This window comes from Lepidochelys olivacea, assembly GCF_965140295.1.
Source record: "Lepidochelys olivacea isolate rLepOli2 genome assembly, chromosome: 19".
NCBI lineage: Eukaryota > Metazoa > Chordata > Testudines > Cheloniidae > Lepidochelys > Lepidochelys olivacea.
The window spans coordinates 11333538-11352869 of record NC_140429.1 but is presented as its reverse complement, the minus strand read 5'-3'; the positions used below and the strand labels follow the sequence as shown (position 1 = coordinate 11352869).

Below are 19332 nucleotides of genomic sequence, written 5' to 3'. Positions count from 1 at the left end.
AGCAAAAAATTAAAACGACCTGCAATGCTCTGCGGTCAAAGGGAGCAAAATCCTGAAGCCAAGCAGTAGAGAATGCTATAAAAAATTCTGTTTTAATAATCCAAAATGACATCTGTAACATAGGTAAGGGAGCATTTTAAACACTTAATCAGACAGTGTCTCTAACATAAAATCTGCTGCAGCATCGTCTTGCAATGTAGCAATCTGCTCCAAACCCAGCTCTCTAGTCTTGCTCTAACCACCACTAAAGTCCACTATGGACAGCCCACGGCATCACAGCTCTTCTATTACACGGAACAGAAGTCACCCTCCATAGTGCTCTGCTTGACAAAATTATCACAATTCCCAATACACTGACTGGTCACGGGCAGCCAATTCGGGTGGCCAAAGGACGTAGCCATTTTCCAAATGAGGTCTCAGTCCCTCAAACCAGTATCTAGGTATGTAATGGATATTACAGATCAAATTAGTGCATTAGATAAGAGCAGCAGGTGTTTGCTCTGCTACCCTTGAGGGTATATTGAGCCAGTGTACTATACAATGACTGGCTGGCATATATATATCTTGGGACATGCTTTATAATAAAAACTCACCAAGTTAGTTATATTAATGCATATGGGTAGCATCTCTGGTGCCTATTCTGACAAGTTACCTGTGAAATCATGTGACCTGCAGATTCACTCCTCCACCTTTAAGCACAGCTGTAAAACATGCACAAAGCAAAGTGCTCACCCTCTGCTCTACCTGTAGATGTAACGTGCTTTGCATTAAACTGTCCCTTCTGAACAAATGGATCTTGTTTCCATGGACAGTTTCAAGGCAGCAACAAGATCAAATGGAGTAATAGATTTGCAGACAAACGTCTAATGTCCCCACACACAGAACTGCTTTACAATCTTGAAAGCACTGTTCTTATCTTCACCCCCCACAATGCATCTTCATACTCCAATTAAATGTATCATGATTATTCTCGCTGCTGAGTCAGACAGGATCAGAAGTACTGTTTCTTTACAGAACTTTGAATCCATATTATAAGCAATTAAAGTCCTCTGAATTACAAAAATGCTCCACTTCACGAAAGAGCTGTTTACTTTGAAACAGGCAGAAAGCCTTTTAAATACACAGCTATGTGAAGGAGACAAAGTCCAGAGGTAACAGGGCTGCATATTCTCTCTGAATCAGCAGATGAAAGTTGTCTGGCTTGGAGAAAGGTCTGGGAGGAATATCCCCGCAGCGATTGATTCCTGTTGCATTTTTTCCAACACTGATCTAGTCTTACATTAGCAAGCTGCGGGCTAGGGTTAAAGAACCACGGCTCCTTCCCATTTGAAGTAAAATAAGAAAAGCCTGTACACCGAACACAAAGGACAGGCCATATTCAGGGAATAGCTTCAGGCTTGACCTACAACACGAAGTTAGACCAATGTAGGCCACCTTGCATTGACCTAATTGTGCATGTGCCTATACTTAATTGTGTCTCCCACCTATGTAGGCACCCCATTACACCACCTCCCCAAGTGGCACTGACCCATGATTGATGTATTGAGGTTCATGCAGTGTGAGTGTTGATGCCACTTTACTTATGTTGACCCTAACAGTCCTCCGGCAGCTGTCCACAATGCCTGACACTGACCACTCTGGTCACAACTGTGAACTCCACTGCCTGGGGTCATGGAGACTGGAAGCCCCTTTAAAGATCCATGAATTTTTGAAATGCTTTTTCCCCTGATTGCCCAGCTCGGCGAGCACATCTAGATGCTCTCTCTATTATTGTGTGCAGCTGCCCAAGCCAGCTACACGCTCCGGATGTGCTCAGGCTTGGAATAGACAAGACATATGAGATCTCCTGGGCCTGTGGAGAGAAGAGGCCATGCACATGCAGCTCTGTACCAGCCGTAGAAACGTAGACCTCTATGAGCAGATTACATGGGGGATGCAAGAGAAGGCGGACAACCCGATTCAGCAACAGTGCTGCGTGAAAGCAAGGGAAGTGTGGCAGGTGTATCAGAAGGCCAGGGAAGCCAAGAGTCAGTCCAGTGCTGAGCCATACTTGGTGGAAACCCCACCACCACCCTGCACACCACCGTGGATACTTCTGAGGAGCCCAAGTCACAGGCCCCCAGCATGAACAGTGAGGACAAGTGGGGGAAGAAGGGGGACATGTGACCAGGGAGGGTGGGGGAAGAGGTGTCCAGATATGCCACAAGCCAGGACCCGTTTGAGACTCCACAACAGAGCCATCAGTCCTGGAAGTCAAGCACAAGCAAGCCTGAGGCAGGGGAAGGAACCTTGAGTAAGTGTGTTCATGTATTTTCCATTACAGTGATGTACTGTACTGCCATTGCCCTATGCTCAGTTTCATGCAATCGAGCAATTATCTCCTCATTTCCCTTGCCCATGGTGAGCCATACACACCATGGCTGCAGCTGTGAGTAGAGCCGTACACAAGCACTCCAAAGCAGAAGTGTCAATAAGCAGATCTTGTATCAATCTTTAGGGGAGCAAGGGAAGGGAGTTCTGAATCTTAGCTTTTGCTTTCTGTTGTGACTATATTGACAATGGTACCTCTGTGTTTTATCTGTAGCTGCTGCCATGGCACTTTTGAGGAGTTCTCCCTCCACACTCGTGGAATTGCCTGAACCAGATAAGGAGGAGAAAGAAGAGGACACAGGAGGAAATGTTCAGCGAGATCATGCAAGCCAGTGCTGCATCAGACCATGAACAGAGGGCCTAGAGGGTGATATTGCAGACTGCATGAAGAAGGACACAGCAGACAGAAGAAAGGTGCAGGACATAATGGGGTTTCTCCAGCAGCAAACACAGATGCTGCAGACTCTTATGGACCTACTGGTTCAACAGTCACAGGCTCACCTCCCTTTGCAAGCCATGGAGAACTCCATTACAGCACCTCCCCACACCCCTGCCTTAACATTCCATGAGGCATAGGACCACGTCCCTACCCCAACCACTCCACACTGAGGGACATTAAGGACAATCACAGCTTCACATACCCTGACCTGTGAAAGCCACGGTTGCTGCATGTGTATCTGAAACGGACATGAATGTTCTTTTCCCTTGTTAAATTCTGTTCCATTAATTTCCCACAGTGAATTTTCCAACTCCAAAATGATTTCCCACTGACTGGTAGCAATCCGGCATTGCACGTTTCCATAGCGTGATCACCCCTCGCTTCTCTACCACCAGCACAGCTCGCATTCCAGCATTCCTGCGCTGGAGAGATGGAGCAAGCTCAACACAGAGACCCAGGAACGTGGGCTTGTGCATCTGAAAGTTCTGCAGCCACTGCTCAGTATCCCAAACCTGCATTATGATGCAATCCCACTAGTCAATGCTAATCCCACTAGTCAATGCTAATCTCTCAGGCCCAGATACGACACTCCACCATTTGCAGCTGCTCCACGAACGCCACAAAACAATCTTTAATTTGTTCTCGCTATGTCCCACAGCAATCTGCCCTCCACAAAATCTACCTTTGTACATCTTGTGCATGCAACACTTATGACAATAGCAGAGACCTGTGCAGGCTCCATGCTTCTGTAAGAGATGGAGGACAGCTAGGAGGGCTGAACGGGTTAGTGGGATTTTAAAAAACAAAAATTATGGGATATAGATGACATTATGGGATGGAGACCGTGGCATGCTGGCAAGCTGACCCCTTGCTCCCAGTCGGCCCGAGAGACTCATTTCTGCCCCACCATGTATTGCCAAAACTCCCCAAAAGATAGTGTGCTAGACAGTGGTGGGTTGCACACCGGGATAACTACACTGTGCATCGACAAGCACTCCTGGCGAGTATACGCACCATCAACAAAAGGAGCCAAGTACGCACGCATATGAGCGACAGGCTAACTGCGACTGCTTCATACTGATGTCACTTCCATCAGCAAAAGTTTGTAATTTAGACATGGCCTAAGTTATAATTACTCCTGGTGACTGAGTGGGAGTTGCAGGGCTGAATCTAGTCCAATAAAGTCTCTGTGACAGAACAGCAAAAGTAGCTATGGTGCAGCAACATTCAACTGTCAAGCCCTTTTATAAACAAAACTGAGTAATGAAACTTCCAGCAAAAGTCAACTATACAACACTGGGGGCGGGGGGGGAGAGAAGAAGAGAGATTTGTGCAATTCCCTAGTGTAGCTGCAGTTATAAGGATATAAAGGTACCTCTATTGGGACAACTTTTTCTATATCGTTTCTAAGCCAATCTAGTTAAAACAGTACAAAAATTGTGCATACAGCAGCTTTTATAAATCATAATCGAGGAGGATGACAATACTGCTCACAGTAATGCTTCCCAGAGCGGAAGTGTTGATATCTGCTCCCAGACATATGAGTATATTGATTACACAGCAAAGAGCTGCAAACTGCGGCTAGGTGTGGACTGTAGAGAGGTACTAGGGACATCCTCCACAGAAAGCCTTCTATTCGGCGCTATATACAGGAAACCACCTTGACTGGAGAACTTGGTTGTTATGTACCTCTACTTTGAGACAGGTCACAGAGTTGCTTTTACAGCCTGAAACCCATCATGATCACAAGCACCAGCTACTCTATGTGGACACAGACGTTCACACTAGTTTCTGACTGTAATGTGAAACAGAACAGTGACTCCGACATTTCTGCTCCATAGCAGAGTTAAAGAAGGGAGGATTGCATTACTCACTCCACACAAGCTTGAGTAGTCCATTCAAAACAAATGAACGATACTGGGTGTTTTCCTTCAGAGCCTGTCAGCAACACAGTGACAGCATACCTTACAGGGAGATTAGGTAAAAAACAGGACTCTTACCCCAAGGTAAATGTACTAATTTTTAAAAAGATAAGGCAACCGTACTGGATTTTGAATCATAGAATCATAGACTATCAGGGTTTGAAGGGACCTCAGGAGGCCATCTAGTCCAACCCCCTGCTCAAAGCAGGACCAATCCCCAATTTTTGCCCCAGATCCCTAAATGGCCCCCTCAAGGATTGAACTCACAACCCTGGGTTTAGCAGGCAATGCTCAAACCACTGAGCTATCCCTTATAAACATCCTTTTAGGGGAAAGAGAGGGGGAAGTGATAACACACTGAACATATTTTAACAAAGTTTCTCTGTGTTTAATTCTCTCTCACACACACGTGCACGCTCCCCCAATCATTGTTCATTTCAATTGATGGACAATGTTTTCACTGCATGCTAGACAGTCTGCAGGATTTTGTATATAGCTAGGAGAATCCAAAGAAATGAATTAACTAGAAGATTCACAGAGTGCTGAGTATCTGTAAAAGTTCCTCAAAGGTGCTATGAAAGCCATTTGACTTGATTTCCCATTACACTTTGCACAAACATTTAGAAACGGTATTCGCTACGACTGACCAACCAATGTAAAGTGAGTAAGTGGTTGGAAAGGTGGGTAGTAAATCTAAAAGGTCACAACAGTTAATGCAGCATGTGATCTCCTCCTCTTCACACAGATCATAAGAAAGCTTATTCACAAGTCAACTGGCATCCCGTTTAGATTTTGGATACTTTGATCATACTTTTCTGTGCTGGAGGCACACTAGGTTAGTGCGGTAAGCCAGTTACTAGTCACCCGCTTTCCTTGTGAACTTCCTATTAAGTTTCCAGTTGGGAAACTCCTATTTCCTCAAGCAGTTTGCTGGCCTTGTATCCAGTGATTACTCAATAACTCCAGCTTCTTCCTGATCTCAAAGTGAAAGGGAGGAGGAGTTGTGATCCAACAAGTTGAGGATAGCCACAGTGCTGCTGCTCCCTACTTAACACATACTGGATACCAGTGCTAGGCAGGCCATGCATCTGAGAATTATACTGATCAGGTGGCTAGAGCACCCAGGATGCTTGCAAACCTCTGTCACAATCCCAGCTAAAATGCTTACAAGACACTTCTGTGCATAGATGCCTGGGTGTCAAGTTGGTGGTTCTATGGCCATAAGCCTGATTCTACTTAATGAGGCTAAAGCTCAGAAATGCAATTCAAAATAAGAGCAGATTTTATGTGGAGTGATTTTCACGTCTTCTTCCATTCTTCTCCATCCATCATAGTTAAAATGTACGCTAAATATTTTTGATTGACAGTAGAGCACTCCTTTGCATTCTGGAACTTATAAACAAAATTTGAGATCCAGGCACATCTTGGCTAAGTCACGATAATTTCAGGTATTCATGACTATACTGTCTCTAGGCTATGGACTCTCGTAGGCAGATTCCAACTGCTCCTCAGAGTATTCTGAAATAGTATTAAAGTAAATACTGGTCAAAAGCTGACAAAAGTACAGCAGCAGGATAAATTCCAACAAAGCACCAAACAAGCAGTGAATTGATAGCATGTTCTACTGATATGCAAGCAATCAGGTATAGGGGGCCCACCTGTCACATTCAAGTTGCATTACTGGAGGGCACAACAAACTGGAATATGGAAACATGTTACCTTTAAGTTTTCCATTACACACAACTTTAACCCCCCCCCCCCCGCTTTACTCATTTAAAACCACCATCTCCGCTCTCAAAGAGCAAGAGCGGTCAGAAGCAGGATATGCAGAGTGAAACGTTGGGCAAGGGATAGCTCAGTGGTTTGAGCATGGGCCTACTAAACCCAGGGCTGTGAGTTCAATCCTTGAGGGGGCCATTTAGGGGGCAAAAATCAAGGGCAAAAATTGGGGATTGGTCCTGCTTTGAGCAGGGAGGGCTGGACCAGATGACCTCCTGAGGTCCCTTCCAACCCTGAGATTCTATGATTCTATGAAACCAGGAGGTCATCTAGTTCCTCCTAATGCAAACCACTGGATGAAGGGGAATAGTATGAGAAACAGTTGTAGCATGTATCTAAAATACATTCTCTTTCCTTTTAAGACCAAAATATATTCATATACCAACACTCAGCTGGCAAAATACAGGAATAATTGCTGCAAAATACTGTGAACATGGTAACCAGATAGGGTTGGATCACCAATTTATGGTAGGCACTTTACTGAGCACAAAGTATGTGAGTCCTGTCCTGAGAGCTTAAGAGTCAAATGCCGAAAAAATAGCAAAACTAAAAAAGGACTCCTTTAGCAAAGCTGCATGACCTTCCTTGCAACCTTTTGGATAGTAAAGGGACTAGTGTGGCCAGGCACTAGATATGCAGAAGTTATAAAAGCTAATTATTACTAGTAATGTTTATGGCTACAATCCTTTGTAAACTTCTAAACATAGTAAAGATGTAGCTTTAACCCTAGAAGTTAGTCAGCATAAATACAGCTTGTGGCCCAACAGCTAACAAGCCTGCTCTTGCACATCATTCTGAAGTACTTAAGACACCATCCAAACTAACTTTAGTCTGGCGCATCAAGGTGGCAAACTACCAGCTTGAGTTGAATGCATCCCCACACTGCCTATGGTAACAGAGAGAAGAGTGGTGGGAAGAGCTTTCTACACACTCTAAAATTTTATTTCCTTTTTAAAGTTCCCACAAAGTCTCAGCAACTAAGTTCCCCTTTTGTTGCCGCGCCCTAGAAAGGGTCACTCCATGAAACATTACAGCATTTACTCTAACATTAAGTGCCTTTGTTATATGTATACCTCAGAGAAGGAAGCTCCACTATCCCTCATTTCTAAAGTTGCCCAGAATTTGATATACTGAAATTACACTCTTTGCAAGTTAATAAAATATGGAGAAATAGAACCAGACAATGCAAGGGAATCTTACCATCCTTCACATACTTGGCTCTGACTAGGGAAATGGATAAAAGTGCTTTAGTTTAACCTTTTGGGGTACAACCAACTTCCACAGGGCATCTGTTCAATTTTAATTGACTAGACTAGGAACCCCTTGTTAAAATGCAAGACAAGTTAGGCACAAACAGTGTCTGCTTCTGATCATTTGGGGCACACACATTTGGAAGAGAAACCAACATTCCCCACCACTGTTTCACTCTTAAAAGGAACTGCAAATAGACTTGGCTAAACTCCATCACTTGTAAGAGTCAGAAATTCAGGGAGGAAGATACTTTTTCACCTAGGTAACTCAAAATGCCTCTAAACATTGAAATTTTGCAACTACTGCATAGTATTTTAGATCCACACACAAACACAATGTTTAAAAGCTTCCTTCTGTAAGTGATTTCTGTTTTACTAGGAATCTCCATCAGCATGAAGCTAGCACATAATTACAGGTTTGATCTCCCTGTCTATTGCACAAATATGCCTTCAGAAACAATTCATGAATAAATATTTGACTAATAGAGACACGGCTCCAAAAGGAACCATTCCAGTTTATCAACTGTGTGTGGTTCAAGTTAATACAGGTCCCACTCTATATTTACCTGAGGAACTAGATAACACTTGAGGAGATGATCTAGCCACTCAAATTAATACAGTTTATAAAACTATTAAAGGACTAACTTGGATGGTGAGTGTCCAGAGCACCACACATGCAAACGTCAGAGTGATTAGTAAGAGCATGACGGACCCTCACTGAGAACACTGCTGCACAGCCACCAAGTCACTCCTGCCTAGTAGCAGCGAGGGATAAGCATGCCGCCAAATGCCTCACTAAAACTTGATTAAAGTGCTGCTTAATCTCACATCTTCTGATATCCCCACTTTCTATATCCCCTTGGGTTGGAATTTCCAAACAGACCTAAAAGAGTGAAAAGCATATGTAAGTTGGGTGCCTCTGTCCACAATAGACTTCTCTTACAATTTCCTACTGCTGGCAGGAACAGTGGGAGCCTTAGGCCAGGTCTACACTACTGTCCTATATCAGTATAACTACATCGCTGAAAAATCCACCCCCCTGAGCAACGCAGCTATCCCAGCCTAACCCCGCATGTAGACAGTGCTATGTCAATGGGTTTCAGAGTGGGCTGAATTCTGATAAATGACAACTGTCAAGGATAACGAATACTACTATTGCAATAATTTCCTGGCTTGGGTTCAGAACTTCCCCATGCATTTTAAATTGACAGAGGCAGTGTTCAGTGGCCCGCACACAGCAGTGGAAGTCAGGAGCTGCTGAGTCCAACACCATCCGACACCAAATCTTCTATATCCTTTGACAAGCCACTTAGCCTAAGGTTACCCCCTGGAGAAAATGGAGCTACTGCATACCTATCTCACAGAGTGAGGAGGATCAATGTTTGTCAAGCACCTTTGAGATGGAAGAATGCAATAAATGCCAAATATGATGCAGGCCTGGCTTCCATATCCAGAACTGCTTATGCACTGTGTTTGACTCATATAGCTTCTGAGACAATGCAATGGCAATTGTTTACACTGTCAAGGCCATTCTACATAATTCAAGGAAACAGTCAAGAGATGAGATAACACTGACTGAGATCAAAGGAGATCTGACTGATTATATCACTGCGAAATTAACAGCTGGCTACAAAGTTGCCCATCCTCCAGATGTCACTATATAGGTTTTCCCAGTAAGGTCCAGTATCCTCCCCTTCATTCCACATAAGCCTTTCCTTGCCCCCTCACAGTGGAATCTAGTACCAACCACCACAATATTGGGTGCCAATGGCATCAGACCAAAATATTAGCCAAAAAGCATTCATGAGAATAGTGCAATCCTTTCAGTCACTGTCATAAATATAAAGGGAAGGGTAAATCCCTTTGAAATCCCTCCTGGCCAGGGGAAAGCTCCTCTCACCTGTAAAGGGTTAAGAAGCTAAAGGTAACCTCGCTGGCACCTGACCAAAATGACCAATGAGGAGACAAGATACTTTCAAAAGCTGGGAGGAGAGAGAGAAACAAAGGGTCTGTGTGTCTGTCTATATGCTGGTTTCTGCCGGGGATAGACCAGGAATGGAGTCTTAGAACTTTTAGTAAGTAATCTAGCTAGGTACGTGTTAGATTATGATTTCTTTAAATGGCTGAGAAAAGAATTGTGCTGAATAGAATAACTATTTCTGTCTGTGTATCTTTTTTGTAACTTAAGGTTTTGCCTAGAGGGATTCTCTATGTTTTGAATCTAATTACCCTGTAGGATATCTACCATCCTGATTTTACAGAGGTGATTTCTTTATTTCTATTTACTTCTATTTTTATTAAAAGTCTTCTTGTAAGAAAACTGAATGCTTTTTCATTGTTCTCAGATCCAAGGGTTTGGGTCTGTGGTCACCTATGCAAATTGGTGAGGCTTTTTATCTAACATTTCCCAGGAAAGCGGGGTGCAAGTGTTGGGAGGATTGTTCATTGTTCTTAAGATCCAAGGGTCTGGGTCCGTAGTCACCTAGGCAAATTGGTGAGGCTTTTTACTAAACCTTGTCCAGGAAGTGGGGTACAAGGTTTTGGGAAGTATTTTGGGGGGAAAGACGTTTCCAAACTGCTCTTCCCCAGTAACCAGTATTTGTTTGGTGGTGGTAGCGGCCAATCCAAGGACAAAGGGTGGAATATTTTGTACCTTGGGGAAGTTTTGACCTAAGCTGGTAAAGATAAGCTTAGGAGGTTTTTCATGCAGGTCCCCACATCTGTACCCTAGAGTTCAGAGTGGGGAGGAACCTTGACAGTCACAATCAAGAGTCACTCCTGAAGAGAGTGCACTTAGCAGACCTTGCATATGAAACTGAGGACAATTTCAGGGCTGCTCACAGATCCTGCCAGCCAATGGAAGAAAAGCTTTGAAGCACAGAAACTGCAATGCTAGTCCTGCTGCTCTGAACATATTCTAAGACACTGGACTGGCCAGAGCACTAGTGTTTGAATACCCTTGCCTCTGCCCAAGGCACCCTTTGTAGATTTCACACTTTGCCGTTACATGTCTGTGTGATGCAGCAACTCACACAGAGATCATTTGCATGTAGAGATTAATCTCCTGGGGAGCTTTGCATGGCACTTTCATATGAAATACATTCTACTGTACTGCAGATAGGTTACCCATGTTCAGATAGGTCCACAATGGACTTGCTTGGCGACAGGGGACAGGAAGAGGTCAAGATGTTCCATGCTAATATATATTGTACAAAGCAACACTATGCTCCTAGCTCTGCCACCCCCCAAGGAATTTCTGTATTGGAGATCCACGATACACTGATAGAGGAATACAACCTTGGCACAGTCAAAGTAACAGGCTTACTCTTAAGGTAATTTGTTTGCTATGGCAATGTAGCTGTACTTTAAACAAAAAATCATTTTCATTGAAATGTTTATAAAATCTCTATTGTAAAATCAAAACTTGGCACTAAAAGCAAGCAGCCCTTTATAGGGACTTTCCTGCATTTGGGGATATTTTTGGCTGCTATACGAAACATCTGCTCACTTACTGGGTACTCATGTAAAGTGCCTGTGATCCTGGCAGACCAGGTGCCAGCTCATGCCAGAGCCCCAGGCCAATTCATCTGTGTATTAGTATAGATCAAAGTCATTGTTAAGTGTATAAGAGTGTATTTGGTGTTTACCCTTCATGAAAACTAGCAGGATGTTATTTGCATTGTTTTCACTTACCTGTATTATAATAATGTAGTATACTGCATTATAATGTAGTAGCAAACATTTATATTTTGTATACCCCTGTAACTAAATAACCCATCAAACAATAAAGACGACTTGTGGAAAGCAAATAAAGAACTGTAACAGAAAAGAGCTAATTTCAAAGCAAATGGTCACTGCGTGTGATGATCAGAGATCAAAGACTCAAAATGCATTCCTCACTCCCTCTCAAAGGAAAAGCCCATGTGGGTTGTGACACTGTCAGCTTGTTTTCTGTGAGAAGAAGCTAGAAAGATGGATTCAAGAAAAGATCCTGCATCTCTGAACTGTTTGGACTCTTACAGGGAAGTGTCCCAGATGCAAAGGGGAGATCCCCATCGAATCTGGGAACCCTGAAAAGACTTTTGGGAAACCGGTAGCTAACTACATCACTGCCATCATTTGGAATTACAAACGGTGACTCACCTGTACATATATTTTACCTACTTTAATCTCTCAATAACTCATTTCCTTTTCTTAGCTAATGAACCTTTAGTTAGTTTACTATAGAAGTGGCTACAGCATCTTTGATATAAGATCTAGAGTATTAATTGATCTGAGGCAAGTGACTGGTCTCTTGGAACTGGAAGCAACATAAATGTGATGTGATTTTGGTATAAATGACCTTTTATCACAAAGTCTAGTTTGTCTGGGTAGCAAGACAGTCTGGAGGGTCTAGGGGGGACAGTCTGTGACTCCATGGTAAGACTGGTATAGTGATCCAGGAGTTCACATTTGTCACTGGCTTGGTGAAATCTAATTCTAGAACACACCACCAGTTTGGGGTGTCTGCCCTGAAGGAGGTCCTCACAGTCATTAGCCACTGCAGACAGCGTGACAGTGCCATTCTACTGTAACGTCACTAAAAAACAGCCATGCACAGGGGGGTTCCATTTTATTGCATCACAAGAGAACCAGCTCAGTTTAGAAGAGCAAAAATGACTTTGGAAGTGAGAAAAAACAATCTAGGGTCTGGTTCGTTCTGGATCCTGCTTCTTCATTGCCTGTAAGATATTTTGCTGACCAAGTTCCGTCTACGGTTACATCTTTGTAACTAAGAACAGAACCAGAACTCAGTTGGGGTTGTCCTAATGGAGGGCATAACTTGGCCATGAATCTAGAACGCCATTAAATAATTATAAGTTATGTGGAGTCAAGTGGAGTGTCCCAAGGGTCGGTCCCGGGGCCGGTTTTGTTCAATATCTTCATAAATGATCTGGAGGATGGTGTGGATTGCACCCTCAGCAAGTTTGCGGATGATACTAAACTGGGAGGAGTGGTAGATACGCTGGAGGGCAGGGATAGGATACAGAGGGACGTAGACAAATTGGAGGATTGGGCCAAAAGAAATCTGATGAGGTTCAATAAGGAGAAGTGCAGGGTCCTGCATTTAGGACAGAAGAACCCAATGTACAGCTACAGACTAGGGACCGAATGGCTAGGCAGCAGTTCTGCGGAAAAGGACCTAGGGGTGACAGTGGACGAGAAGCTGGATATGAGCCAGCAGTGTGCCCTTGTTGCCAAGAAGGCCAATGGCATTTTGGGACGTATAAGTAGGGGCATAGCGAGCAGATCGAGGGACGTGATCGTCCCCCTCTATTCGACATTGGTGAGGCCTCATCTGGAGGCCTCATGTGTCCAGTTTTGGGCCCCACACTACAAGAAGGATGTGGATAAATTGGAGAGAGTCAAGCTAAGGGCAACAAAAATGATTAGGGGTCTGGAACACATGAGTTATGAGGAGAGGCTGAGGGAACTGGGATTGTTTAGTCTGCAGAAGAGAAGAATGAGGGGGGATTTGATAGCTGCTTTCAACTACCTGAGAGGTAGTTCCAGGGAGGATGGTTCTAGACTATTCTCAGTGGTAGAAGAGGACAGGACAAGGAGTAATGGTCTCAAGTTGCAGTGGGGGAGGTTTAGGTTGGATATTAGGAAAAACTTTTTCACTAGGAGGGTGGTGAAACACTGGAATGCGTTGCCTAGGGAGGTGGTGGAATCTCCTTCCTTAGAAGTTTTTAAGGTCATGCTTGACAAAGCCCTGGCTGGGATGATTTAATTGGGGATGGGTCCTGCTTTTGAGCAGGGGGTTGGACTAGATGACCTCCTGAGGTCCCTTCCTACCCTGATATTCTATGATTCTATGTATTTATGTAACTAGTGCCAAAAGAAATAAGTGAAAACACACAGGGAGGATGCTGAATAAGAAGGGGGCATTTTTAGTCGTTCATTAGAGTAGAACTGCAATTTGAGTTTGTGGAATATTGTAAAGCTGTGTTAAAATTTCGAGCTCTCACTTTAAGGGTAAGGAATTTAATGGTGCTGCTTTCAGGTTAGGTGGCTCTGTAAGGAAGCCTATGGTCTGAGTCTTCAGTCTTCCAGTCTGCAAGAGCCAGCATAGAGCAAGGTGGGAAGAATTATGCCTCTGTGCCTTAGGGAGTCTGTTTTCGGTTCTGGTATGTTAGGGCTCTGGATTTTAAGAAATAAAGTCATGTTACATTACAGTCTTCCAGAAAGAGTATTTATCTAATTTTGGTTTGCATGTTGTGAACATAACATAGCTCCTTGGGTCTTCCATGTTCCTGACAGCAGCATGTCCATTCCCAACAGATACATTTTCTCAACTCAAAAATCAGTGAAGAACTATGCTATACAACCCATTGGGAGAATAAGCCTCTGTGAGGATTAGTCAAACTTGATTCCAGGCCAGGGGTGGGGATGTTAGAGATAAGAAAATACAAATGGAGAGACAGCGCACACACCAGACTCAGTGGAACAATCCTATTACAGAGGGCACAAGCAGTTTGCTCAATATTTCAGAGAGATAATGAGATTAACTTCATGTTCAGCATCATTTGATCCTGCTAATTGCAGAATTTCACTCCCAAAGTCCTCAGGTCATTGATTCAGTGGGGGATTCCCCCCACCCAACATGAAGCTTGTGTAATTCATTAGTATCAGCATTTTCAACTTAATTAAATTCAGAGAGATATTTTTCCTTTCCTCCCCAAATCAAAATATTACCAGCTCCCTGCAATGCACTGGTACTTCAACCCAGTACAGTGTCTGTGTACCTGCACCAAGGAACTGAGTATCTACTTGCTTAATTAGCACTAATGGGAGTCTAAATTCCCCCCATACTTTAGCATTCCCTCAGTAAGAAGGGAAGAACAATCACTTCCTATGCCGTGATTTTTCCACCCAGCACCTCGCGCAGCCATTTAGATAAGTGCAGAGAGTATATCATGCATTCTGCACTGGTGTAAGGGCCTGCACAGGTGCAGGGCAATGGAGGATTAGGTCCATATAATTTTAAAACATCCTAAATAGATCATTAAAAGTGGTGGAAAGTAGAGCCCATTATGGGTTTGATTTTAGTGAGTTTCTTCATTTTGTATTTGGTACCATGGTATGGACAGAAGGAGAGAGAAAACTGGCAAAAATTATGTCTTCAAATTGATTTTTACACAGTTTCCAGAGGAATGCAGTTATGGGGTTCACTGAATGTCAATAATTGTGGCTTCAGTGGGTCTTTATGGATTCACGCCAGAAGGGGAAAAAGGCTTGCCACAAGCAAAGTTAGCCGTTAACCTCCCATAGCTATACAGTTTCTGAAGGATTAAAAGGACAAACTTTGCAAATCTGAAGAAGCCCCCTGGAATTCAAATTTATTCTCAGAACCTGAAAATCAAGAAAAGCTTCCTGACATCCCTGAAGCAGACTCTCAAGGGGAGTTGAACCCACCCCATACTTGGAATTTAAAAGCTAAATTGGACAACCCACTAAATGTTCTGTAAGGAACAATCCCACATTTGCAGCCACAGTAGTAGCTGATCTAATTGGGCCTTATCCATCTGTAACTTCCAGGATTCCACCAGCCTTGTTTTGTGTATTAATTAATGCATCTGGAAAGAAAAACAGTGAATGCCAGGAAGCATGCTGCCCTAGCACAAAGAAAATGGAACAGCACACACAGGACTCATTTCCATGCTTCTAATGCCCACAAAGTAAGGTTTATCTTCTTGCACTTTCAAATTCTTAGAAACGCACGGTGGAATGAGCCCTTGTTATTGACATGTCTGAAGAGCAGACACTGCACTGGCTGAGGTTTCCATTGGACCGCCCTGTCAACATAATCCACCTCGGTGAGAGGGTACCTAACTATGCAGATGGGAGGAACTTTCCTGTCGGTGAAGTAGCGTCTTCCCTAAAGTGCGACAGCAGCGCAGCTGCACCGATGCAGCATTGGACAGCAGAAAAGCTCTCAGTTCTGATCCCACTGTCTTGTTCAACAAGCAGCCAAAAAAAAGGACAGCACGGACTGTATTTACTCTTCCTTTAAGCCACTCCTAAGGCAGCCGGCATGGAGGAAGTCTCTTTCACTTTTATATGAACACCTTGAAATAAACACGCAAGGTAATGTTTATTGCTGCTATTAAAACATTTATCAAACTGGAGGATCTGTCAGAGAAAATAATAAACACATCCCAACTTCCACCATAGAAGGTAACCTGCCCCTTTGTGAAGCAGTTTACCAGAAACTCATCTAATGGGGATCACTCCCTAACCTTCCAAACCCATTCTCCTTGCCAGTTGATGACTCACTGGAAGGCGAGCCTTGTAAATTAATCCCTTATTGCAGCCACGCCATAGGAGGAGAGGGAAAAACAAACAAACAAAGCAAACAGTGCATTGGGCTGTTTCCTAGTCAGAGGGGGTAACCACAGTGGAAATATAAAGGACTGAGCCTTGTTTTTTTCTGTAAGATTCCTATTCAGAATGCGCAGAAATTATTAAATTCCACATTTCAAAGTGCAGGGGGAGAAGGCTTTTGTTGTGGAGCACAACATGGATTATGCCTCTTGTACTCTTTCGTCCCTATCCTCAAGCAATTATAACCCGCTTTCAAGCCAGACTCAAGATTTAAAACTGGCTTACAGCCGGTAAAATTCAGCATCCATTGCCACCATCATTTGGCTACAACTTGACTGCAGGTTTTGTTGTTTTGGATTTATTTTTTAAAATCATGTTCCAGTTTTAGCTAAACTACTTGTTCATGGAAGATGCAAACAGGCAGATCTACAAGTGAAGGCCCTGATCTTGTAGTCTGATCCATACAGGGAAACCTTTGCACCAATTCTTCATCCCAGTGAAATCAGTGGATGCTATGTAGGGTCAGGGTCTGCCTGCATGGATCAAATTCCAGGACTGGGGCCAAAGTTACCAGCTTTTCTATACTAAATCCCTGGTTTTGCAGGAATTGCTATAGTCTTTTGGTAAACAGATTCTGAATGGAGACTGTCCGTGACTTTACTTCTCATGAAAAGGAACAAAATCAGAAAAACAGATTTAGGAAGCAGATATTAGGCAAACCTTCACCTCATTCAGCAGCACCTCATTTTACAAAGCAAAGAGTCTGACTCACTGACAAGCCACTAAGGGTAAAAGTAAAACCTTTCATTACAACTGGAAAGCTCAGAAGAAAAGAATCAGACAAGAAACCATTGTTTGCCCCCCAATTAAATGTACCCATTCCATTTCTACAGCCTACAAACTGCAAACTAAGTAATGTCTGCCCTCTAGTGGTCCAACTGCACAGCTACCAGGCTATAAAATGCACTCAAGTACACAACAGAACGTTTCTGTACACAGAGCAAGTTAGCCTTGAGCATATCTGCAGAGACAACCACTGAATGGATGTTGCATTTGCTCTAACTGCACAGATATCATTACACACACATCAGAGCCAAGTCATGTACGAACACTACATTACAAGAATGAAAGGAAAGCAAACAGGCAGCACAAGATGCTCAAATAAACTAGATCATATTGTGTCACACTTAACAGTTCTGCGCTGTAAGTATTAAGGGGACGGCTAGGTGACCAGTAACAAGGATTCTTAAACTCTTTCATAGTGTAGATTACATCTTGAGTCCAGTTAGCCACTTCCTCTCCCATTCACGACGACCACCACGTGGCAGTATCGCTTAGGTAGAAAAGAGTATTTGTGAATGAGGTAAGTGTTTAACTCAGCGGTTCCCAGACTATGGGCTGTGACCCCAAGTGTGACCACGGCATCAACAGATGGGGTCGTGAACGTGACTGAAGATACAAACCAACTACAAACATGTCAGGACCTGCTCTATAATATGGCATCCTCTGTACGTGCAACCTGGCACACAAGGCACGCAAGGTCATGACACATGGAGCGTGCTGTTTTGTCGGGCACATATTCCTGTTCGGGCTCGCACAGCACCACCTGCAGCTCAGACTCCAGCAGCGAGTCTAGTGATAGAATAAGGGGGCTGAGGGGATCAGTAAGTCTGAAAATGAAGTCACGCAGGCAAAGTTTGGGAACAGCTATTTCAGAAAGGACTGATCAGTCTCCTTTTGCTCTTCAGTTCATTTCTGCCTCCGCCTTGTACTTCACCCTTCCCCGGAGATGATGGGGGAGGTCTTGGGATTAAGGCACTGGCCTAGGACTCAGGACATCTGAATTCTGTTCTTAGCTCTGCCAGACTCCCCTGGGCAAGTCACTTAAGCTCCGTGCCTCAGTTTCTCCTCTACAAGGTGAGGATAGCGGTAATGATTTACCTCCCAGGGTACTGCAAGAATCCATTCAGTAATGCTTCAGATGTTTTGCTATTATTGTGAGGAGAGCCATGGAAAAGCAGATATGTCAAATAATGCCTGTTGCTGGTCCCTTTTTCCTTTCCTCCCAACTTGTCCTCTTTCCTCCACATGCAGCCCAGCTGCTGGGTTCCCTTCTCCCCTGGGATACGCTGTCCAGGTTTCTATTTGTCCTCCCACTACCCCCTTGCACTTGATATCTGGTGTCCTGCTCCTCTGGGACATTGTTTACTATTCATCTAGCATTATGAATGTGCATTAATGCTTTACAGTACAGCTAGAGACCTAGCAGTCTAAAGGTAACAATCCAGAACAAACAAGAGGCAGTAACAAAGAGAAGGGTAGGAAGAAGGATGCGGCTGTGCTGATCACAGAGTAGCTCCAGTTTTCTTCCAGACACAGTAGCATCTCCTCAGAGAGGCAGCTATGCTGCCTGAAGCATCAAAGCCAGCCCCATGGAACTGGCTCACTTTGCATGGACCAACCACCAGCAAGTGCTCCCAAGAAAGTTTCACAATCCCAAACTTACCGAACAGTGCTCTTCATTGTGACACAGGGCTTGTCTCCACTGCAGAGCTAAAACTCAGGCTCTTACTTGGCTGTTGCCCCTATCCCAGCTCTCATTCACACTTAAAACCCTCTCACCCAAACACGGTGGTACTTTCAATCCAGACCAGCTGGGGGTATAGATTACAGCCAACGTGCTGCTTACAGCCCACTTTACAGTGAGGATATAAGCTATACCACTTGAGTGCTGATAGTCCTCCAATGCCTTCCCACAATCTCCCACATACCTAAAAGGACATAAGTTCTCCCACAATTCACTGGGAAAGAATCAAAGGGATTACCTTACCTGCATCACTAAGAACCATGAGATATGACCCAAGAAGTTCTAGCAACACACTGGAGAGTGCAGCACCAGTGAGGACACAGTGACTTGAGTCTTGTTTTCCCGTGTCCACTTACAACCGAGCGAGGCTAACCATGGTGCTGATCGCCTAGGGTCCTCTCTACAGTGCGGACATACCCACACAAGACACAGGACAACTTCCAGGATAAATGTGAAATTCTGCTAAGATAGTGCATTCAGGTTCAGGGAGAGGGGAGAAATGAACAAACCCAATCAACTAAAGAGCAGCACTGACAGCCTCTAAGGGGAGCCCTGTGTAGTCCTCAACTAAAACAGACAAATCACAGCGCTTCAAGTTGAGATGAGAAGAATGTAAAA

At 43.9% G+C, this 19332-nt stretch overlaps 1 protein-coding gene across 5 annotated transcripts in view; it reads right to left on the bottom strand.

Annotated features, from left to right (window-relative positions):
• PHACTR4 (phosphatase and actin regulator 4) overlaps positions 1–19332 on the bottom strand; it is a gene marked incomplete at its 3' end in the record, with an annotated part of 99197 nt that overhangs the window by 35300 nt on the left and 44565 nt on the right. Inside the window, exon 1 of one of the 5 annotated variants that reach the window (XM_084609630.1) lies at positions 18958–19211. The exons of the other annotated variants lie outside the window; for them this stretch is intronic. Within the exon in view, the coding sequence (XP_084465756.1) occupies positions 18958–18976 (19 nt within the window). The 5' untranslated portion in view covers positions 18977–19211. Of the gene's footprint in view, positions 1–18957; positions 19212–19332 lie in introns of those variants that run through there. 5 annotated transcript variants of the gene reach the window in all.